The sequence below is a fragment of the Aptenodytes forsteri genome, unplaced genomic scaffold, assembly GCF_000699145.1.
Source record: "Aptenodytes forsteri isolate BGI_AS27 unplaced genomic scaffold, ASM69914v1 Scaffold15, whole genome shotgun sequence".
Classification (NCBI taxonomy): Eukaryota; Metazoa; Chordata; class Aves; order Sphenisciformes; family Spheniscidae; genus Aptenodytes; species Aptenodytes forsteri.
Window position 1 is genome coordinate 20,554,030 of NW_008795129.1, and position 21,124 is coordinate 20,575,153.

The 21,124-nt window shown below is 36.7% G+C and overlaps 1 protein-coding gene across 1 annotated transcript in view; it reads right to left on the reverse strand.

The window, feature by feature from the left end:
• CACUL1 (CDK2 associated cullin domain 1) overlaps window positions 1-21,124 on the reverse strand; it is a gene marked incomplete at its 5' end in the record, with an annotated part of 52,427 nt that overhangs the window by 7,913 nt on the left and 23,390 nt on the right. Inside the window, 2 exons of the mRNA XM_009278097.1 lie at window positions 2,870-2,959; window positions 15,927-16,029. Coding sequence (XP_009276372.1) covers window positions 2,870-2,959; window positions 15,927-16,029 — 193 coding nt within the window. The remainder of the gene's footprint in view (window positions 1-2,869; window positions 2,960-15,926; window positions 16,030-21,124) is intronic.

A 21,124-nucleotide genomic window follows, 5' to 3' on the forward strand; every position in this document is an offset into this window, starting at 1 on the left:
TTCCTAATATCCAATCTAAACCTCCCCTGGCACAACTTGAGGCCATTTCCTCTTGTATCCTATCGTGTTACCTGGGAAAAGAGACCAACCCCCACCTGGCTACAACCTCCTTTCAGGTAGTTGTAGAGAGGTCTCCCCTCAGCCTCCAGCCTCCAGTATTGCTCAGTCACAGTTCTTAAATACACACATTCAAAAGAAAGCTGGAGATCACTTTTTAATGCTTGTATTCCAAAGGGTTGGAAAGTGGATCCGTGAGTGAGTATAATAAAAGCAGAAGTATTAGAAAATATTTTGGAATATTTTTTTATTTACTATAGGGCAAATTATTATGTATTAAATCTGACCTCTTCAATATGAGATAGGGCACAAGCAAGCACATTAAAATGGAACTTGCTTTCGTATAAATGTGGTTTATCAGAATTCAAAAATATGGTATATAACCAGTTCTACTTCAAGTAAGAATTTTCTTTAAACCTTTGTTAACTTTCAGCTGTGAAGTAAAATTCAACTATTTTGCCATGAACAGTAAATTAATTTTACCATTTTAATTAGATCATCTACAAGTTTTTGTCTAGATTGAAAAAACAGAGGACAATAGAAATTCCTCAGATTTTTGAACACACCATCAAAAACTTGCAATTTCCTTGTAATTTTTAATATAAAAGTCAGTTGAATACTGTAGAATCTATTCTCCATAACATTGTTGTAGCTGTAAATAAACAGTAACATTTATCTTTCATTTACATTCCTTACATTTTCATTACCTTATAGTTTTGCTCACTCCATTACTCTGCTCCTGGTTTGTTAGACATGAAACGGCACTCTTCATCTTATGAAATACAGTAAAAAGGTACCACGTAGAACATGTTACCTACTAATAACCTACTGCTACTGAATAATTTAGCCAAGCTAATAAACTGACTTGGAATTCACAACATGAAATACTGTGGCAGGGTATTTCACGCCACTGCCAGATCATTATAGGTGAGGTGAAGAGTATTTCAGATTAAATCCAAGTGGCCCAACTAGCAGCCTGAGCACCTGGCCAGGCTTCAGTGTTTTCTACTGCAGCCACCACGTGCTGGAGCTAGAATTGGAACACAGTCTTTTCTGGCAACATTTGAAGTCTAACAGCTGTCAAGTACTTTCAACTTGAAGAGAAAGTAAAAGAAGAGAAAGAAGAGAAAGCCCATGGCCACCAGCCACATCAGTATCGTTTCTCCTTTTGCTCTCTGCACTGCCTAAACAGACGCTTCCCAGTGCTGCTCTAATCCCCCAGCATGTCACACTGGCCACATTTTCTGCTTTACTTCCCCAGTTATCTGCTTGCCAGTCCCCATGATGCATCCAACGGAGCATGTCCCACAGAATAAGTGAGAAGCACCACCTCAGAGGAACTCTTGCCCTGATTGTTTCAGGATTAATCCTCAAGAACTAGCACCACCAAAAAACAGACTTTTACATCAAGAAGTCTATCCTGTGCTCTGCTGGTTGTAATGACATTAAAGTTCCTCATTTTCTCAGAGGCTGAGAAGTTTGAGGAGCAGGTAATTAGAGCAAATGCGTATTTGTTTAAGCAATAACTTATCGTCAATCACTTGGGTCTTCCTACCCAGCTGTGGAAAGCAGATATCACAAATTGTAGGAACAATTTTTATACTTGATTATGTTACAGACACAACTATTCAAAATCTGATTAGGCCCATGATACCAGCCCAAACCAGTATCTGTTGTGTTGTGAAGCAGACAGCAAGACAGGGATCATCTGAAATCGAAAACTGGGAAATCACAAGTCCATCACCTACAATATTAAGTGCGGTACAAGAAAACCACACTGACCTGCTTTCATAAGAATTATACTTTTATACTTATGTATACACCCTTCCTTTCTTTGGTATTGAACAGTTTATAAAAATGAAATTCGTATTGCCTTAAAAATGATGGTAGGATGTTAATTTTGCTGTTGTAAAAATAATCCTTGCTTACTGAAAGTGCTTTATTCATGCATTTTGTAAATGGAGGGTCCATCACATTCCTGGCTTGTATGCATGCTAAACATTGCACTAAAGCTTTTTGTAAAGTTTTCCCATCCTCATTTCTATTTCTATAAATGGGGATTGCAAAGCAAAAATAGACTGAAACTTAGACACAATCCTTCTCTCAGTCACACCAAAGAAAGAAGAACGTATCAGTATTGTAAAAGGAAGGGAAGCAGGTACCATTTATTTAGGGATATTTTGAATACTTCCTGTTTCTAAAGTCTTTTCAAACACAGGCTAGAGCTCTACTCTGTTCTCCGAAACTTACAGAACCAAAGATTTTGGTACAAAATTGATTAAAATCTGCAACACCATTTTCCTTTCAATATAATTGTTGTTGCACAAGATGTCATGATGTACTCACGAGTTAATTAAGCTCTTCTGTGAAATAATACCAACCAAATAACGGCTTCATAGAAGAAACAGTCATTAATCTCATGTCAAAGATCTGGCCGTTTGAAGTGCGACTCACAGTATAACTTTCACCATTTCAATACCTATAAACTTCTGCCATGACTGACTCATTAAACAGTCTTCTTTACTTCTACAGAGTGAAAGAAATAGGTCTTCCCTTTGTCTCCAGAGTAGAGGGTAGGGTTGTTTTTTTAAAATGAACTTGGTATTCACATGGTACCTTGCGCAGGTCACAGAGATGGGCAACAAGAAGAACCAGGGCCTTTGCATAGTAGAACTAAGCATTACGATGGACAGAGCACAATGCACATTTGGTTGTTAAATGTGCATTAGATAGATAGTGACCGCATACGTATTTAGGAAAACATATCACAACCACAGTACAAGAGACTCCTAGAAACATTTTTCTTTTTTACCTGGTCGTAGTGTATACAGGCCTTTCACAATATTTGCCATGGTAGACGGAGTTATTTGAAACGGCGTTGACTGAGCTTCCAAAAGTAAAGCTGAAATAAAAATAAGAGAATTAGCAATTTTTCTAATCAAGAAATATAGGCTCTTACACATACATTTTTGTATCAAAGAAGTACAGTAGTTGTGCTTTTTTGTTATCTAATGTCCTCACAAAGGAAACAGACACGTATCTGATTGACAACTTAATTCCCAAGAGTAATAAAACATCACCTTCAAATAGAAGTATTCTGTTCAAATTACATATGATGAAAATGTGAAGTAACTTATTTTTCATCCATTTTCAGACAGGCAGCAGGAGTTGTGAGGAAAAACCAAGCAAGCGATGGCTCTAAGTATTCAGATGCAGAACTGCAGTAAACAATTTATTTTTAGAAGCACTCTCATACTGAGTGTCCTAAACACCTGGAGATTCACAAATCCTCGCTTTACAGTATTTAGCATCTTGTACATAAAACAAGGATGGACTGAAAGTCTATGAATGAAGTACAAGTAGTGTAAAAATGTAAAAATCAAATAAGAAAAGTTGTTCTTTTAAACACAAATGAACATTTGTATTTCATTCTTGGTATCTTCTGTAGTAAATATTGCAATAATTGCATCTTCCTCTTGTGGAAAAACCTGGCAGTAGCACATTCACTGCTTATATTACGATATCCAGGCCTTTATCCTGCTTTGTATTTATTTGAGGTTTGTACGTACATCTGAATTACAGAAACACAAAAAAAAAACAAAACAAAAAACCAAACAAAACCCAAAAGAAATCAATAAGGTTTACAACAAATGCTGCCTCTCAGTTTTTATTCCTCTACAAAGGAGTTGAGCAATATATACACCTTTCTGTACCCACTATGTAGAGGAGAAATGACTCTTAAAATTCTACCTAAAGGGCATATCTCTTGTGCTTACATTGTAGAGACTCTGCTTTTTAAGCTTCAGAGCACCTCCAGTTCTAGCTTCAGCATCTGCCACTATAGTACTTACCATAAAAAGAAAAATCTTCAGTAGCACGTTCATCTCTTTCTGAAACTGTTTAAGTGGCTCATGTAATAGGGAGATTAAAAAAGAAAGTATTTTTTCTAACCTCCAAATAATCGAAGTCATTATATTTAACTGTTACAGACAAATACATTTTACAAAGAACCATCTTAAAAGTGCTTGCTCCTTTCAGCTGAAGCCTTGATGGGGTGAGAGCCTGTGATTTGTTTTGTAATGACATATTTACAGCCTCTTTCCTAAAGATTTTTCAAACAGCCTCTCTTCAGCCAAGAAAGTTGCAAATCATAAAATTAAAAAGGATATAATGCTTTGTAAGGAAGATATGCGACAGTAATGCACAATCCAATGTGTGTGTATATACATATATATGTATTTAATTAGACTGTAGCTACTTCAGCCTCAGCTTCATCAATAGATTTGCAAAGTGTCCAGAAAATTGTAAATTTGTTCTTCGTATGTAGACATCAAATTATATTCCTAAATCATAAAATTAAAAAGGATATAATGCTTTGTAAGGAAGATATGCGACAGTAATGCACAATCCAATGTGTGTGTATATACATATATATGTATTTAATTAGACTGTAGCTACTTCAGCCTCAGCTTCATCAATAGATTTGCAAAGTGTCCAGAAAATTGTAAATTTGTTCTTCGTATGTAGACATCAAATTATATTCCTAAGATATGTATAACGAATTATTTGAAACAAAATAAGCCTAAGAATTAATACTGACATAAAGACCACAAAGCCCAGAGTTGTCACTTGAACATTTTGAAAGATGTTAAGAAAATTAAATCAACATAGCTTCTTGAATTTATTCCCGATAAACTGAAAATTGTGCTTTCAGTAGTGTCCAAGTTATAACTAGCAAAAGCAATTAAAAAACATTTCAGAAACTACTTTATATAACTGTATATGTACAGGACATACTGTGGGAGAGAAAAGCTATTCAGAGTTGCTTTGGGGACAAACACAGGCTCTAACGGAAGCTGCCCACAGCTACATAACTAACTAGAGGGCATCTAACTACGTGGATAACTGAGTAAATGGAAAATTGCAAGCCACACTTACTCTGTCTATGGATGAAATCTGAAATACAGTACCTATACTCTGAGCAGTTGTATGTACTGTCATCTTTCTTTTTTTTATTTCTTTTTTAATAACAGAGAAAGAGTAGATGGCAGGGAAATAAGAATTTTATTTTATGGTATATATGGATCAAAGACAAGAGGTGATGAGCACGCCAGGCTGGCAGCCCACCTCATTCCTCTCAGCCCGTGGTATTGGAGACATGCTGGGGGTGCAAGATGCTCCACCCTTCCTTCCAGCTAATGGAAACTCCCGCAAGTGGTCCCTTAACATGTTCAAGGTGCTGACCAACAGAATGATTTGTACAAGCAATAGTTTAAGAGGATAGTCCACATCTTGAGTATAGTTCACCATTATAAACATGCAAAATTATCTGTCACTTTAAGGTAATATTCACCGATGAAGCTCATTTCAGTTGTGATCCTTTGAGGTAGCATGAAAAGATGTATTTGCAATGTAAAGCAAGTATAATGAGCAGCCACTTGTTTCTGTTCTAGATTACTGACTACATTCCCTGGCATTAGAAAGGGATTTCATTAATAAGATCAGTGGAAGAATTCACCTGGAGATCAATCCTACAGAAATATCTTCTTCATCACTTTATTGCAGCTTCAGAAATTAACATTTCTTATCTTTGTTTCTGCAACTGCATACACCATAAGCTACAATGCAAATTTAAATCGCTCACTCCTGATTTACAGTCAATGAATACAAGCATGATGGTATTATATTCAATGACGATATAGCAAAGTAATGGCATGTATTTCCTGTTTCTCAATAAAGAAAACTAAAAGAATATACTAATCATTAAACCATACAGCATAAACTAATCCACCCTACACCTTTTCCAAAAGCTAGATATCAATACCTGAAGAATGAATAGCACTGCTGTGGGATACATATTTTCAGAATGATTTCTGTGAGAATGAACAAGACTCCTCTCTTTGGATAGATCTGAAAAATCTCAATGCAGGTTTATAGACAAAGATGTAAAAAGATAAAAGATGTAAAACTTCTTCGCACACAAATTTATCTTCAGTTTTGCAATGAAACCTACCTAAAGATTCAATCCTATATTACTTCTTGAGAGGGTCATTTAAACTCAAGGAATAGAAACAGCTATGCCAGACATGCTGAAGTTACCTCTGTTGTTATTTTACAATCTTACAAAAGACCTCCAAATATTAAGGCTTTGGCTCTTGCTTTATTAGAATAATTAATGAGACTCTACAACACAGAAGTTGCACAGACTCCTACCTACTCCCAGAAGCTCCACCTGTGGCACTTACAAAGATAGAGCAGGGTGAGGCAGAATAAAACTAAACCTCAGATGAATGACAGCAGTAATGACACTATGATACTATCTGGCCACCTCCACAGTGTTATAAACTAATATTGCATTTTACAGAGTAAGTAACCAAGATGCAAAGAAGTTAATTAACCTGCAAATAGTCTTGAAAATACCTCATGGCAGAATCGAAGAAGAGAAGTGTGGGTTCCCATGATGAAATGTTTTAATTGCAGAAAGATACAAGATGTTTTGAAATATTGTTGAACCAAGGTAAGACACAATACCCAGAATGGCCTCAGGATTTTTTTGAGGAACCGTGGATGAACTATATTGGAGTAAGTGAGGTATGAACCTGCAGCACTTCAGGTACTCTGCAGGAACCGAGTTACTCCATTATTGCACAGTAAGACTGAAGAAGCTTGTCCCTCGATGAAGGTTTAAGCTATTTCCTAATTACAGTGGGGTACTTGGGGCAAGATCCGGGACCCAGTAATTCCAGGAGTAGCAGATGATATCTTAACAAGTTCAAAATCACTTGTTCATAACTCAAGATTCACTTGCAAAAACTAAGAGTTAGCTATTCTAAAAATCTTTTTCTATCCTTCAACATTCCTTTCAAAATAGATTTATTTTGCTTGGCAAAGATGTAATTTTTCTGGCAGAACAGTGAAACTTTTGCATGTTAGCGCACAAGATTTTTTCCCCCTTTTGCAGTAATGTAATAGAACTTCAAAGAAAGATTTTAACAAATCATACATAAGTATGGCTTAGGCAGATGTGTTCAAAGCTGTAATTATTCAACAATGCACTTAAAAAAATTATAAAGTGTATTCCCATTAAAAGCAACTCCAACAGCTTCCACAACCAAGGCGTTAGCCAGCTGCTGCTCTCCAGTCTTCAACAGAAGCAGAACTGATTGCTTAACGAAGCTGCAAAGTAAAACAAATGTATTCTGGAGATCTTTATCCCATTGTACAAACTGTGCTCTTTAGTACTTAATTCCAATATGTATGCAACATTTATATTATTTTGCAAAACAACAACTTTAATATTTCCACAGAACTTGAGCCCTTACACAACTGTACGTGAGATATACAGGGATGCACAGCAGTAACGATGGAGCTATCACCACTGCACAGCCTAAACAAACCTTAATAGCACAGGCTCACCTGGCAGTTCTGCCCTTTAGGAATATCATCAGATCACACATAGTTAAATCTACAGTATAATAAATTACCTTTCTCTCAGCTAAATTGTGTCAGGTCCATCTGACCACACATACCCTGCTACTTCACTGTGATAACATCAGATTCACCCTGAACGTGGTTCCCTTATCCCAACTTCACTCCCAAATCCAGTCCATGCAAAGCACTTGATTGAACCCCACATGCCGACAGCAATTAAATAGCAGGGGAACCGCTACAGCTGGCGTCCAAGATGTGGCTGTACGTTTTTGTTGTTGTTGGTTTGGGTTGAGGTTTTTTGGGAGGCTGGTTGGTTTTTGTGTTGGGCTTTTTTTTTCTTTGGCGTTTTTGGTTTGTTGGGTTTTTTTAGCTGCTGCCTATTTTATTATTAAATTGACTGATGAAGCTTGATCAGATATTACCTTTTCATTACTTTAACCCAGGTACAATTTGTACATGTTAACTATCCATCTAGAACTTCAAAAGCCTTTTGCATGAAAACTGACCTCCCTCTGGCTTAACCCTCATTTTTGCAGTTAAATCAAACTCCTTGTGATTCCGCATTTTTATTTTCCTTTAAACAGAACTAAAAATAAATTTTTAGCAACTTAAATTCTTCAAAAGTTTGTAATGAATTAAAATGTAGATTCAAAAAAAAACTACAAAGAGTTGTATTTATTACTAAGCATTTGCCACTAGGCATTTAATAAAGCCACAGATTATTTTAAAAATATTCATTACATAGCACACAAGCTTTATTAAGTATCTAATAAAAAATGTTACAAAATAAAAATTCCAAGTCTTAACCACATGAAAAATATGCAGTTTTTTAACAAGAATAAATATGAAAAACAAAGCTATAAATGTAGAAATATAGACTTTTGGACTTCCATAACTGGAAAATAAGGCTATATTTTCATGTTTACAATTTTATGAAGGCTTATTGAAATGAGAATATTATTCCTATTTCTTTACCGAGGAGCCAGATTAAACATGACACTCATTATTTGAGACTATATTTTCCAATTAAAAAACTGCCTTACTTTGAGGTGCTACAACTTAATCAACATGAAACAAGAAAAATAAACGCAGCTGCAACTTTTTAAAATAACTTAGTTCTTTGATGAAAAGTTTAGTTCAGTGACAAAATTTGTGTGTAGATTAAGTTCTTTAAAGAATATGAGCGTATTCTATAATACTTGGTAACAGTACTGTTTCCAATATGGTTACAATACAATTACTTAGCCCTGTCAAATCACAGCTACCACTTCAGTGTTAGCGATAACACCCTTAAACTGGTGAGCGTGTTATGCTTGATTATTCCATCAGATCTACAGAGCACAGAGGGTATAAGAAAGATTAATAGCTACAAAAGCTATCCTATACAGCCCTTGAGAGTATAGGGGTACCTGCTGAGGTCTAAGAACAGACTGACATTCACGTGCCAATTCAGTGTTTTGAAGAAGGAGGAACGGCCGATTATCCCGCAATAGCGGCATCCCAGCACCCTCCCCACATGCTGGAAAAGAAGTGGAACGTACTGCAGCTGATTTTCGCTATCGGTTATCTGTGTCTACCAATATTTGGAATGAAGACAGGAAGGAAGGAAAGGAAGGAAAACATTGTTTTAAGGTTAGAATGGGAATCTGAAGTGGAGGTAATGGGATTAAACTATTTGCCTATGTAGAATAAGCCAGAAATTAAATGCTGAACAGATTCACAGTTCTGTAGATGCACAAAAATCTTTAAAAATTACTTTTAACAAAGCAGTGTATAGGGGCTGAGCAAACACCCAATATATTACAGAAGGAAAGAGCCTCAGCTCTTTAACAACATATTTCTTCTGCCATCACCATAGTCACTCTGTGTCTCAAAAAAAAAAAAAGAATAGTGATTTCAAACGCTTAAGGGCAGATTCTATATTAATGCTTTAGTTCAGATTAGAAACGTGCTTTTGAAGCAAATTCACTGATCATTCCCACTTACTGCTCCTTGGTTCATATGACAGAGCTGCCTTGGAGCATATTAACTTAATTCCTTTCGAGCAAGATTAAACCACATGTGCTTATCTGTCCACAGGACCAGACATTAGCAAGTGTGAAACAAGACTCTCCAAAACGCATGTAAGGGCGAACACTGAGTCCTCAACACCAACACGTAGGTGTTTCATACTCTGTAGATCTGCTCCCTTTACACCACACCACTTATTAACATAGATGTAGCCTAAACCATGCAAGGAAACCTTCAGCTCTTCCTACAGGGCACGTACCTTTCAAGATACAAACCCATGGTCATCGAACTTGTGCTTCACCAAACCTGTAATGATGCCCTATGCACTTTTGCCAAGACCAGGACACTGGGCTTACACTGACTTTTGATCCAGCTCAGTACAGCCGTTCAAGTTCATTTATGAAACTAACTGCTATTTCCTTATGAAGCATAAGCATTTAATCTACATGGAAATGAGAAGCACAAAGAACAACTTCTTGAATGTAAATCTAGAAGGGCAGCATACAAAAAGGGTGGGGGCAACGCTTTCTGTAAGAAGCTGAAAAATAATTAGAGTGTTTCCCCCTAGGGTGGGGGCAATGCTTTCTGTAAGAAGCTGAAAAATAATTAGAGTGTTTCCCCCTTTTTCAGGGGATTTTTCTCTGCAGTTTGTGGATCGAGGCAATGACAGCTTGCTTCTCCTATGCAGATCATTTTGACATCTGTCTCAAATGGAGGGCGAAAAAATAAATGACAACTAGAGCAGGGAAAAAGTCAATCCAATCCATCTTTTCCTTGTCTATCTCTGCCAAAGGGGGAGGCATGGGGAGTGAATAAAAAAACCCAACACATCGAAATAAATCCCATGTTCTCTGTTGTAGCTGTATAGTCAGGCTATGAACCTGGCATCAATCATAGTCCTTCTCTCAGCCTTTTGTACTGCTCCTCTTCTCCTGGGGTATGCACAAACAAAAGCTAGATATGGAATTTATTAACAAAAGGCATTATGTCATAGCAGTACTCAGCCAAAGAGATGAGGGTACCTTGTTTCACTGACATCAACAGGTTTCTGGAGGTCAACACAGCAAAACACATTTGCTAAGTATGTAGGTCTGGGTGCCCATGGAGCAACACACCCTCCCCTGCTGACCCACTGCGCAAACAACAGGTAAACCTCTGCAGAGGAAATGTTCTCCCTGCAACCTCTAACGGTTAAAACTTGATTCATTCTCTCTGATTTTGTATTAAATTTGTACCTGCTGCAACCAAAAAGGACAGTTGCACAACTTCATCATCAGAAAGCTGTTAGCAACATTTTCCAACTTTTGAGTTAACTTTTCTGGTACTTTTCAGAAAGCACCAGCGCAGCGGAAATAGCTTTCCTGCCATCTTTATAAAGGAAAACCTTTTCCAAAATAAATGGCCCTTCTATTGAACTATAATAAAGCTCCAGGAAAAAAAAAATTAAGAAAATGGAGCAGCAAGATCTCTTCACCTCAGCTGAATCCAAGTGACATAACTGGGAAGAAACGAAGCTGTGGTATGTAAGACTCTTCAGAGAAAAGTTTTTCCCAATAGCGAAATAGAAACTGCAAACAATGAAATAGGCTGTGATTTCTCCCCCTCCTCCAGACTTTTTACAACGAATTTTTTCCTAGGAAAACTATGAGAAAAGCTGTTACTTTTGGTGAATACACATGATACATTGTTCCACTGGGTTTTAGTTCTGAACTCCCACAAGCACTGACACGGAGAACTACATTCAACAATTGCCTACATGCTATTAGAATCTACATACAGATAACTGCTCTGTATTCTTAGGTTTTAGTAGCTAATTCTGTAATTATCTTGACATATATCATGAACAAAAACCTAAGAGCTGGAAGTTGAGATCTAATGCTTTAATCCTCAATAATAATTTTGCCTAAATTTCACATCTTTTCAAGCCCACGTTCTAGTTCTGAACCAGTAAATTTCAGGGAATTGCCTCATTCACAAGCTGTATTATCACCTTGGATCCTGACAACAACTTTAAGACCCATGAAGTCCTGGGCCCTATTTATTCTACAGCATTTCGCCATGGTCCAAGAGGTTTCCTTTCCTCTGGATAAAAAGGACCTGTTTCTATGATCTACTCCTGACAGAGTAGATCAAAGATGGGAACACGCAAACATCCATTGCTTACCCCAGTCCATAGGAACAAAATCAGAAGTGTTGAAGAAAGCAGTTTTCCCTCTGACAGAGGTCACTTGACTTCCTAGTTGAGTAACTTCTGTCCAGAAGTACAGGCAGATGCTTCTTTGGAAAGAACCAATTTGTACTGAATGATACCTACCAGCACATTTCTCCTGCACGAGTAGAAACCACTTCCTGAACTCAAAATACTAACATGGAAGGAAAGAAACAGCTCACACACACAGAGATAGAAATGGCGTAAGTACTACAGTGATATGTTAAGGCTACTACTTATTTGGAAGTGCCATAACCAATCCGATACATCCTACTTCCACCGCAAACACAGCTGCAAGAAAAGAATAAAGAGAATTCTTTTCCTCAGATTGCCTTCTAAAACTGCTTTCACCTTTATGACCAGTTTAAGTTATTGTTACTTTTCTTCTCAATATCGAGATGTTGAGAACCTCATCAACCCTCCCAGAGCAGGACTCCAGCCCAGTGCTCACCTTCCTTTCTTTAGTTTCTGGAAAGAGAATGGGGTAATTGCAAACTCTTGTAATTGGAAACCAAGTGATCTATCCACCAAGCAGAAACAACAGCATGCTGTTAATAGCTTTTCTCTTTTGTTAGACTTAAAAGCTTGTTTTTGGCACGAAGCTGCCAATATCAAAAAAGAGAAGAATAGCAGTTACTTGCAAATACTCTCTGCCATTGAATTTTACCTACTGCAAGTACTAAAAGTAGAGAGTTTCAGGAGCTGTTACTCATTTTCACCACTGAAGACAGTTAAAGTTTGCAATAATTGCCATTCTTCTAGACACAAGAACAAACAGGTAGAATGCTTCTAGGGCACTGAGATTACAGTCCAGGAAACCCAGGTCTAACCTACCAGAAAAGACAGTGGCGGCATAAAGAGAAAAAACACGTTTCTGAATTTTACTGCTTAAAGTCATCTCATGCAGGACTCTAGCAGGAACAAAGGCAACATTCTCCACCACCCCTTCCCTAGTGACAAGGGGATATTATCTGCATCTTCCCCCCCATTTCTGAAACTTCTTGTAAATAAGATGCTATATCTTTGCTTGTTACATTCAGTTATGTCGTTCTGCACACAGCAACTTCTCCCAAGCCATGTAATATAGCAGTCTTACCAGCAAGAGCCAGCTTTGGCTCTGTAAGGAAAATCATCAGGTTATATTCACTTAGTTCAAATGTATCCACTTTAATTTGAAGAGCAGTGACTTGATATGTGTAGTATAAGTGTTTCACAAACACAACCGTGTTCATGGATCTGTGTATTACATAATTTTTAATGTATTTAACTGCTCAGAAGTGCTCTACATAGTAGAGCTCTTTTTTTTTTTTTTAAATTTCCTCTATCAAAAAAAAAAGGAACCAAATTGGTATTTGTGCAGGCAAAATTTGTCCAAGTAAGTTCACTTAGACAATATTTCTTCTGTGAATAATGAATTCACACCTTAATCACTCTATTTTCTGCAACTAAGTGCTCAGATAAGTGCTCCCACCACAGAGACCATTGTACCAGGAGTTCATTTTGCATCTTCCTGCCTTCAACCACACAGCACAGGGACTAGGGCCGACTCCACCAGTGGGAGTCTGAGCAAGATCAAACACTAAGGAAGAGATCTGTGCTGCACTGCTTTTCTGACTTTTTTTTTCCCCGTCTTTTGAAGTGGAGCAGTAACTTTTTCTTAAATCAAATGAACCTGAAGTATACTTACTGTCCTTCCAGAACACAACTTCAAATAGAAGTGCAAGCTTCCAGGCTCCGATAGAATGACAAGATACTACAAACAAAAACCCCTTTGTAGGAAAAACATAGCAACAAATTCCAAAAGCAAAAGCATATGTTATTTTTGTCCTCTGAGTATAGATCACAAACTGATTAAACCGATTTTGTTGTTTGTTTTTTAAAATAGAGGGAAGGCATGCTTCTCACTGAAGTGGCAGGTGCAGTACCTCTTTAAAAAACAGCCCCAGGATTCCATTTCTCATTTCTCTATAGACCACAATTTCATCGACTTTAATTTCCTAAGCATACCCACTCAAAATCTTATTTCCTCCCCCCCAATAGTAAAACACTTTTCTGTTGAACCAAATCCATATCAAACCTCAGGAGACAGTACCACACACTGACAATGACATCAGGAAGTAAAGTAATTAACAAACACTGACTTATATCCTATTTTCATAGGGCCCTTACACTTCCAAAAATGCAGGTATTATTCTTAGCTATTATGGTCTGAATTTCAGCAAGCTAGAAAGAACAGCTGAGAATAGTAGAAAATAATACAACACTAGATCTCTTTCAGCACCTCTACAGTACTATACCATGTGCTATGTGTCTTCAATTATTTCCCAGGAATCTGTTAGCAAGTTTAGAATTTTATTTAGGCATACTTTAACTTAATTTAAAGATCCTATTATCCAAGATTTAACCAAGTCAGGTCACAGTTAGAAGTTTAACATGTCAGCATATATTATCTTACTTGTAAGATAAAAACTAAGTAATTTAGTTTTAATGAACTGACAGTAAGACTGAAATGAAATCCAAATAAGTTGCTCATTAAACAACAGACCCCATATACAGCAACACAGTTGGTGACAGCTTATTTTTATTTTTCAATGTTTTCATTTTACTGCTGCAACTAACACAGAGCTGGGGAAAGTATTTCAGATTTCACACACACACAACCACAGGTCTTTTCCTTTCAATAGTTCATCTGCTATTTCTATTTGATTCTCATATTATCATCTACAGAAAACAAATTACATAGCAACACACATCTGACACTTATGTTGTAAAGATTTGACCAGTGTTACCTTTGCTTTGTCATTGAAAAAAAAAATCACATTAATGTTTTCATTGCCTGAAAAAATGCATACACTTAAAATTAAATGTATTTAATTTTAAGGCAATATCAGCTGAATTTTCCATGATCCTGTTGCAGCGATCATCTTACCAGGTTTCGTGATACCGTTAAACCTCTTTGGCACAAAATAAAACATCAGGTTGATGGGTAGGCGTTCCTCATTGTCCTGCTATTTCCAAGGTGATCTGATCTGCTACATGGCTAAAAGCTCTTCTTAGGGAGACTTTTCCACATGGCAAGAACAAGATGGCATCAAACCTGATGATCTCCTATCATTCTAGGGTACCAGGCTCCCCGATCTCAGGGTAGTCACCTTGTTCACCCACCCTTCTCCCAGGATACCAACTCACAGTGACCCTAAAAAACATAGCAAAGCTCCTTTCCTGCAGCCCTTCGCTGGAGAGAGAAGGGCATTACTACCCAAGTAAAGGCAAAAGGAGAAACATACTCGACTTTTATCGCCCATCATTTGGTCTCCATTTAGCATACAAACAGCAATTGCTTCAGAGAAAAGAGGGGGGGGAGCAGCTAGATGAAAACAGAGACACTACAGTAGGGCTGGGTCACAGAAAGAGTCCACCAGGCTAGATACTGAACTCAACACGGGGCACAGGAATTATCCAGTTGCACAAAGCACCTACAATTGCAATTCTCCAAGCACATTGGTCAACTGCTCACCTCTGTGCAAACTTTTCCAGTTTGAACCCCAAGTCCGATTATCTCTGCCTTTGCTAACTGCCCTCTCGAGGAGCTAACCAGACCAGTAGCAAGGTCCCTACGCTCACACAATCACACACCGATGGTGGCAGGTTGCAGGCAAACTCAGTAGTTCACCACAGGAGTTACCCACAGGAGCACTTAACGGGAAGCATATCACTTGAAGCATATTCTATTTGCATTAACCCATTAGCTTAACAGAGAAACTGCTGTCAGCATTATGCAGTTCACTAACTAGCAGGGAGTACTTGAGTACATCATGACAATAACCCCAGCAGTATCACAATTCCTTGACCACACCACATTCTTAATGATACCTGTCAATATTTTGATAATGAAATTAAAGAGTAACAGCATAAGCAACAGGACAATAAAACATTTGTTATGTCATAAACACAAGTCATAAGGGAAAATATATATTGGTTCCCCCAGATACTCAGGAAAACCATGACTTCATACAAAGTCATATTTTTGAAAAAAAAAAAAAAAAAAAAAAGGTTTAAGTGCCACATTTCTTCATGTGGATGCCTTAAAAAGGATTTGTATTTAAGTTCACTAATCATTTGCCATTTTCTCCCTATTTGCTGTGGATTTCTGCAATATCTGAAAGTACTACAGTTTTCCAGACTCCCATTATAAGAAAAATTCAATAGGTTTACTTACGCATTAGGTTGTAAATGTGCTTTTCTGCAACATGTTCCGTAAACAGCTTTATAAGGTCATCTTTTAAGTCTCTGTTAAGTTTGGTTTCTATGTAAAATTTATTCTGGAAAATAAGACAGAAGTTTTCAAGTTTGTTTTTCATAATAGCAAATAAAGTAAATTTACTTTTTCCCCTGAATAAAAATAGTTCAAAATTTTAAAGCTGTAGAATATTTGACCTCTAAAGTGCTTCCTTGGTGACTGCATTTATACTAAATAGAACATTCCTGTACAACAAAAAAACATGTATTTAAAATTAAGAATGCATGTGGTACTACTGGTAACAATCCTACTTACATACAGGCGTGCGTTTTTTTTTTTTCCTGTATCTGCAGATATATCTCCATATCGATCCAGACTGGGGATTTTGTAGAAAAAAACACTTATTTTTAGAACTTTATAAACGCTGTAACACCAAAATAGGGCTGGACATCATGTTTATAGCAAAAGAAAACATTTTTACCAATGTCTAAAAGTGATTAAGCCATTAAAATAGGTATGTTACAATAATAAATCATCAGTACAGCTAACCACTTCTGTGGTTCATCAATAATCTCAGAGAATAGCTACTCAGAATTAATTAGCTGTGAAAATAAGTGATATATCCAAATCTATACAAAACTGAACTACATTAAAATTTTTAGGATTCAATTATCTTGACCCCACTCAGCATTAATAATAAATTCACCTCTTCAACCCTGAAAGGAAATTCTGTTCATGAGTTCCTTGAGAGCCTCCATACCTAATGTACTATTTGGTGTTATTCCTCAGTTCCCAGCCTGCAATTAATAGAGTAAGATTTCTTGTCTGTATTTTAATTCATAGGTAGGTTTTAAATGCTGGAAAAAATAATTGTTTCAAGATAAGTCTCCTATCGTTACAACACTAACACAGAAGTAGAACAACTGAATTCATCTGGACAACTTACGCAAGAGTTAAACAGATACTGTAACAGAACATCACCTTAATCAAAAATAACGTACTTATCTGAGAGATTTACTAGAGGAAGAGAAAAAGGGTTTTCCACACTTTAAATCAAGTTGTTCTCCTGTTCGCTAAAGCATTTAACATAATTGGAACAAGCCCTCAGAACACTATTAGAGCAATCTTCATTTTTTTGTGAAACCCATTCTCTTCGCCATTACCAAAACTATACACATACCAAACTGTCCATGCAGAAACCACTTAAATGTTCAAGGCAAGCATTCAGCAGCAGTTATTTACCTTTAATGAAAACTGAACCTGTTAGAACAAAGGCAATCCGAGGCTGAATACATGCCCCTATTGAAGTTTAGGTTTGTTGCAGTGATGGACAAAACTCTCAAAAAGATTTTTTAAAAATTTAACAGCTTCCTACTGCTGGTTCCCTCCCTGAAGCTATTCTACCTGTAGAGGTTTTATCAAGGGCTATTACTCAGTTGTTTCCCCCTCACCTGGGCCTGTTCTTTGAACAGAGATTGAGGGAAAGGCTCTGCAGACAGAATAACCCATCTTGTAAGAAACAGACTAATTTCATTTGTAATATTTTTGGTCAATGGTGAATTGCCATTGCAACAGAAATTCACTGCAACTGAAGATACACATCTTCTAGGAAGTCTTAAGCTACACACCATACTACAGTCTTTCATCAGACCTAACTTCCTAAACCATTTCCACCTTGAGCTTCCTGACCATGTACTACCATGTACCCACTGGTGCAACACACAGGAGTGACCAGAGCATCTCAGCACAAGTCTACTGACCTGAATCAAACCTGACAATGTCAAACTACTGATTCTTATGAATTGACAGATGAGATGCACCCAGCTAAGGAAATAACTTACTCTGTTCCTTTTCCAGCCTCCAGACCTTCTTACATTAAAAGCAGCTGGCAACGACATGTGCAAACTGTGATGTTTTCTATTGTTTAAGAGTTGGAAAGCCTATACCTTAAGTTTCGTAACTAGAAAAGCAACAGAAAAACCCCAGTAGTTTCAAGGAAGAGAGTTACAACACAGTACTTATACATAGAACAACTGTAAAATACTCTTCACATTTGCTCACTTGGAAACACCTTCCCAAAAAGATGTTAAACTTGCATGGATTTAAATAGACAATGAAAAAAAATCACCTAACATAAGTACTTCATTTCCAATCCACAGTGCTGAAAGGAGACAGCAGAAGAGCTGTCACCTTCCCCATTCTTGTTAGTGGAAAAACAGGAAGATTTTTCTGTAGAAGATGTCACTACCTAGGCTGTACCAGTATTTCTTGAAAAGTGTGTCAAGTCACCTAAAGGTCTAACTGACCGGTAAAATGTAAGCAGGTATCAATAACTGAGAAAGTCAGATATGATATAAGCATTTCTTCCACAAAACACCATATCATAAAGCAATCTGGCAAACATTAAAAGACATAATTGTGTTAATATTATTAAGAGGAGATCAATAAATACTTGAAAGAGAAAAAACAGTATATAAGAGTGCTTATCATCTCATCCAGACATACTCACATATATTTGTGTATACAGACACACACAAAATGCCCTCTATCTGATAAGCAACAAAGTGCGATACCACCCAGTAAGAATAGTAGTATTTTACAGGCAATGAAAAAATTCTTAACTATCCTAAAACCACAGTGCTCATAAATGTTAGCCTCATTTCATGCCACAAGATAACAGATTTTCAGCTACATCTCTAAGTATAATTAACAACTGAGAACCTATTATAAAAAAGCGTATCATCTAAATGCTGATTTTAATTTTTCTTGAAGTAGAAATATGACTTTTATTCATTCATGTATGCAGCATACTGTGATATTACAATCTGTAAACATACAGGATAACTTCATTTATATTTACAAAGCAAACAGTTATTCACTCAGAATTATTCTTAGGAATAAAGCACTGTGTGCTAAGCTGACTTCCAATTTAATTTGCTTTATCTGCGGTTACATCCCAGAACTTTTGAAGGAGCTTAAACCCACAGAATTTTGGAGGGACAAAAGTGCTTTGGGCCTCCATGCTTTCTTGAAAAGTCCACTGTAGCAGCATAAGACTGAAAAAAACCCATCACCATGTGAAACAGAAAACCACTAGTGCTCCTAGCAAAAGAAGGAAAAAGAAAAACTCCCTCAATTGCAAAGTCAGCCCTCTCAACCATCACTCAAGATAAGCTTTGAAACACACCTTGGTCACCATACACAAGCAGGTTAAGAAAACACCTTTCCTGTATTCCCACCTTTCACACACAAGAATACGGTTTGGCACATACCAAGAGAAAGAAGAAAAGTGCTGCTGTTGCTATCAAAACACACAGGACTAAGCCTAAGTCAAAATACTATGCCTTTTTTGGCCACCAAAAGACAAACACGTTCCAGTTGTACAAAAAACCTTTAGGTTTTCCTTGGCTTCATACATTTTTAAAATATTTAAATGCAGACTAAAAGTTTTCCTAAGCAGCAATATAATTATCCTTTCAGAACAAAGTTTACCAGTGCAGCTCAACAGCTTTGGAAACTCCTGATTAAAGCAAGGTTGGACTCGATGATCTTAGAGGTCTTTTCCAACCTCAACGATTCTATGATTCTAATCACATTACTACCAAAAAAGGAAAGCCCTGCCACCTCTGATAAAAAGGCAGAGTTCAACAACTTAGTCCTCTTCACTTAAAAATATATTGAAAGTATCTATTAAAGTAACTGAAAAGCTCTAATTTATACTGTAGAATAATTAGGCTTTCACCTCTTGCAATTGTTTTCTAATTGTATTTTCTTCTCTAAAGAAAGGAAACTACTGCTGCTGCTGTATGAGAGAAAATTTGATTAGGTACTACAATGTAAAAATGCAGGAGTGGCTGTACATAAAAGTACTTCCAAATGCATACAGAAAAAACTAAGAGAGGAAAACATTTTTCATCCTGACTTCTCTAGAGATATTTTCCACATCATGCACAACACTGATTAATAAATTATTTCAGAGAAAAAGTATGAGAGTTCATTTGACATTAGCCTTCAAAACCAGCTATATAACTGAGCCAAATCAGCATTGCGTTTGGCAGCAAGAGGAACTAACACATAAGTGACTAACTCTCAGGCCTAACTTGAATTAAGTCACTTAAATGAGAAAGTGTTTGCAGGAACAGAGTTTTACTGCCTGATCAAATCACTAGTCATAATTTAAAGAAGCTTCTCCTTTAAAACGATAGAGTACTTTCACTTTTCTTTGTTCTCAAATAAAATTACTATCTTTTACAGGTCTGTTTATTACTCATTAACCATTTTTACTACGTTCAGATAACAGTTAGACTCAAACTCTAAAAAAAAGAAACAATGGGATACAGAGCATTCCTCATTTGAAGATACAAAGACCACAACACAACTGTGTACAAAGGAAGATATGGAAATCTATTCAGCAATTATACCTTGTCTGGTCATACAGACAAAGCTTATAATGATAAAAGCTGTCCATTTATGTCTACCATGATCATTTTTTAGATGTCAGTTACTGCAGTCTTAATCGTTAAGGATAGATTTTGACCTCTGTGATGGAAAAACCTCTCAATAAAAGTACACACCTGAACAGCTTATCTCCATTTGTAAATGGATATTAAATTATGAGATTGCTTAATCACTTGTCTGCAATAAACAAGTCAAGCACACACAGGTGAAAAAATGGCTAGCATCTAAAAATATCTGAATGCAACAGGGGGAAAAAGTCTCTTCCTAGCTTTTTTTCCCCCAGCATTTCATGACAGGAACCAGGAGAAAAATAAAAATCATGACTAGGAACACATCCCTTAGCTTACAAGTGAAGCTGTAGCAAGGGACCTCATTCTGTATTAACTAGATAAAGAGTACATTAGAAGAAACCCAGTTCAAGAAAGGCAAATTCCTCTTTTAATGCAACAAATCTATATGGTCACACTATGCTGAAAGACTATAGCAAATTATCCAGTTTCAGGTGCATTCGCTGAAATATAAGAGATCCTTCTAAAAGATACTGCTTCTCAAACTCTGGGAAGCTACCATGAGGATAATTTTAAAGAGTTTGAGGTTTATTTAATTTAAATCAATCAGTTTAAATCTTTTTTTCTTTTAAAAAAAGGTTTCTCTCCCAACAAATACTTCCTTTAGTTTTTATTTCTAAGTGATGCCAATGCAAGGATGGTTTCTGGGAG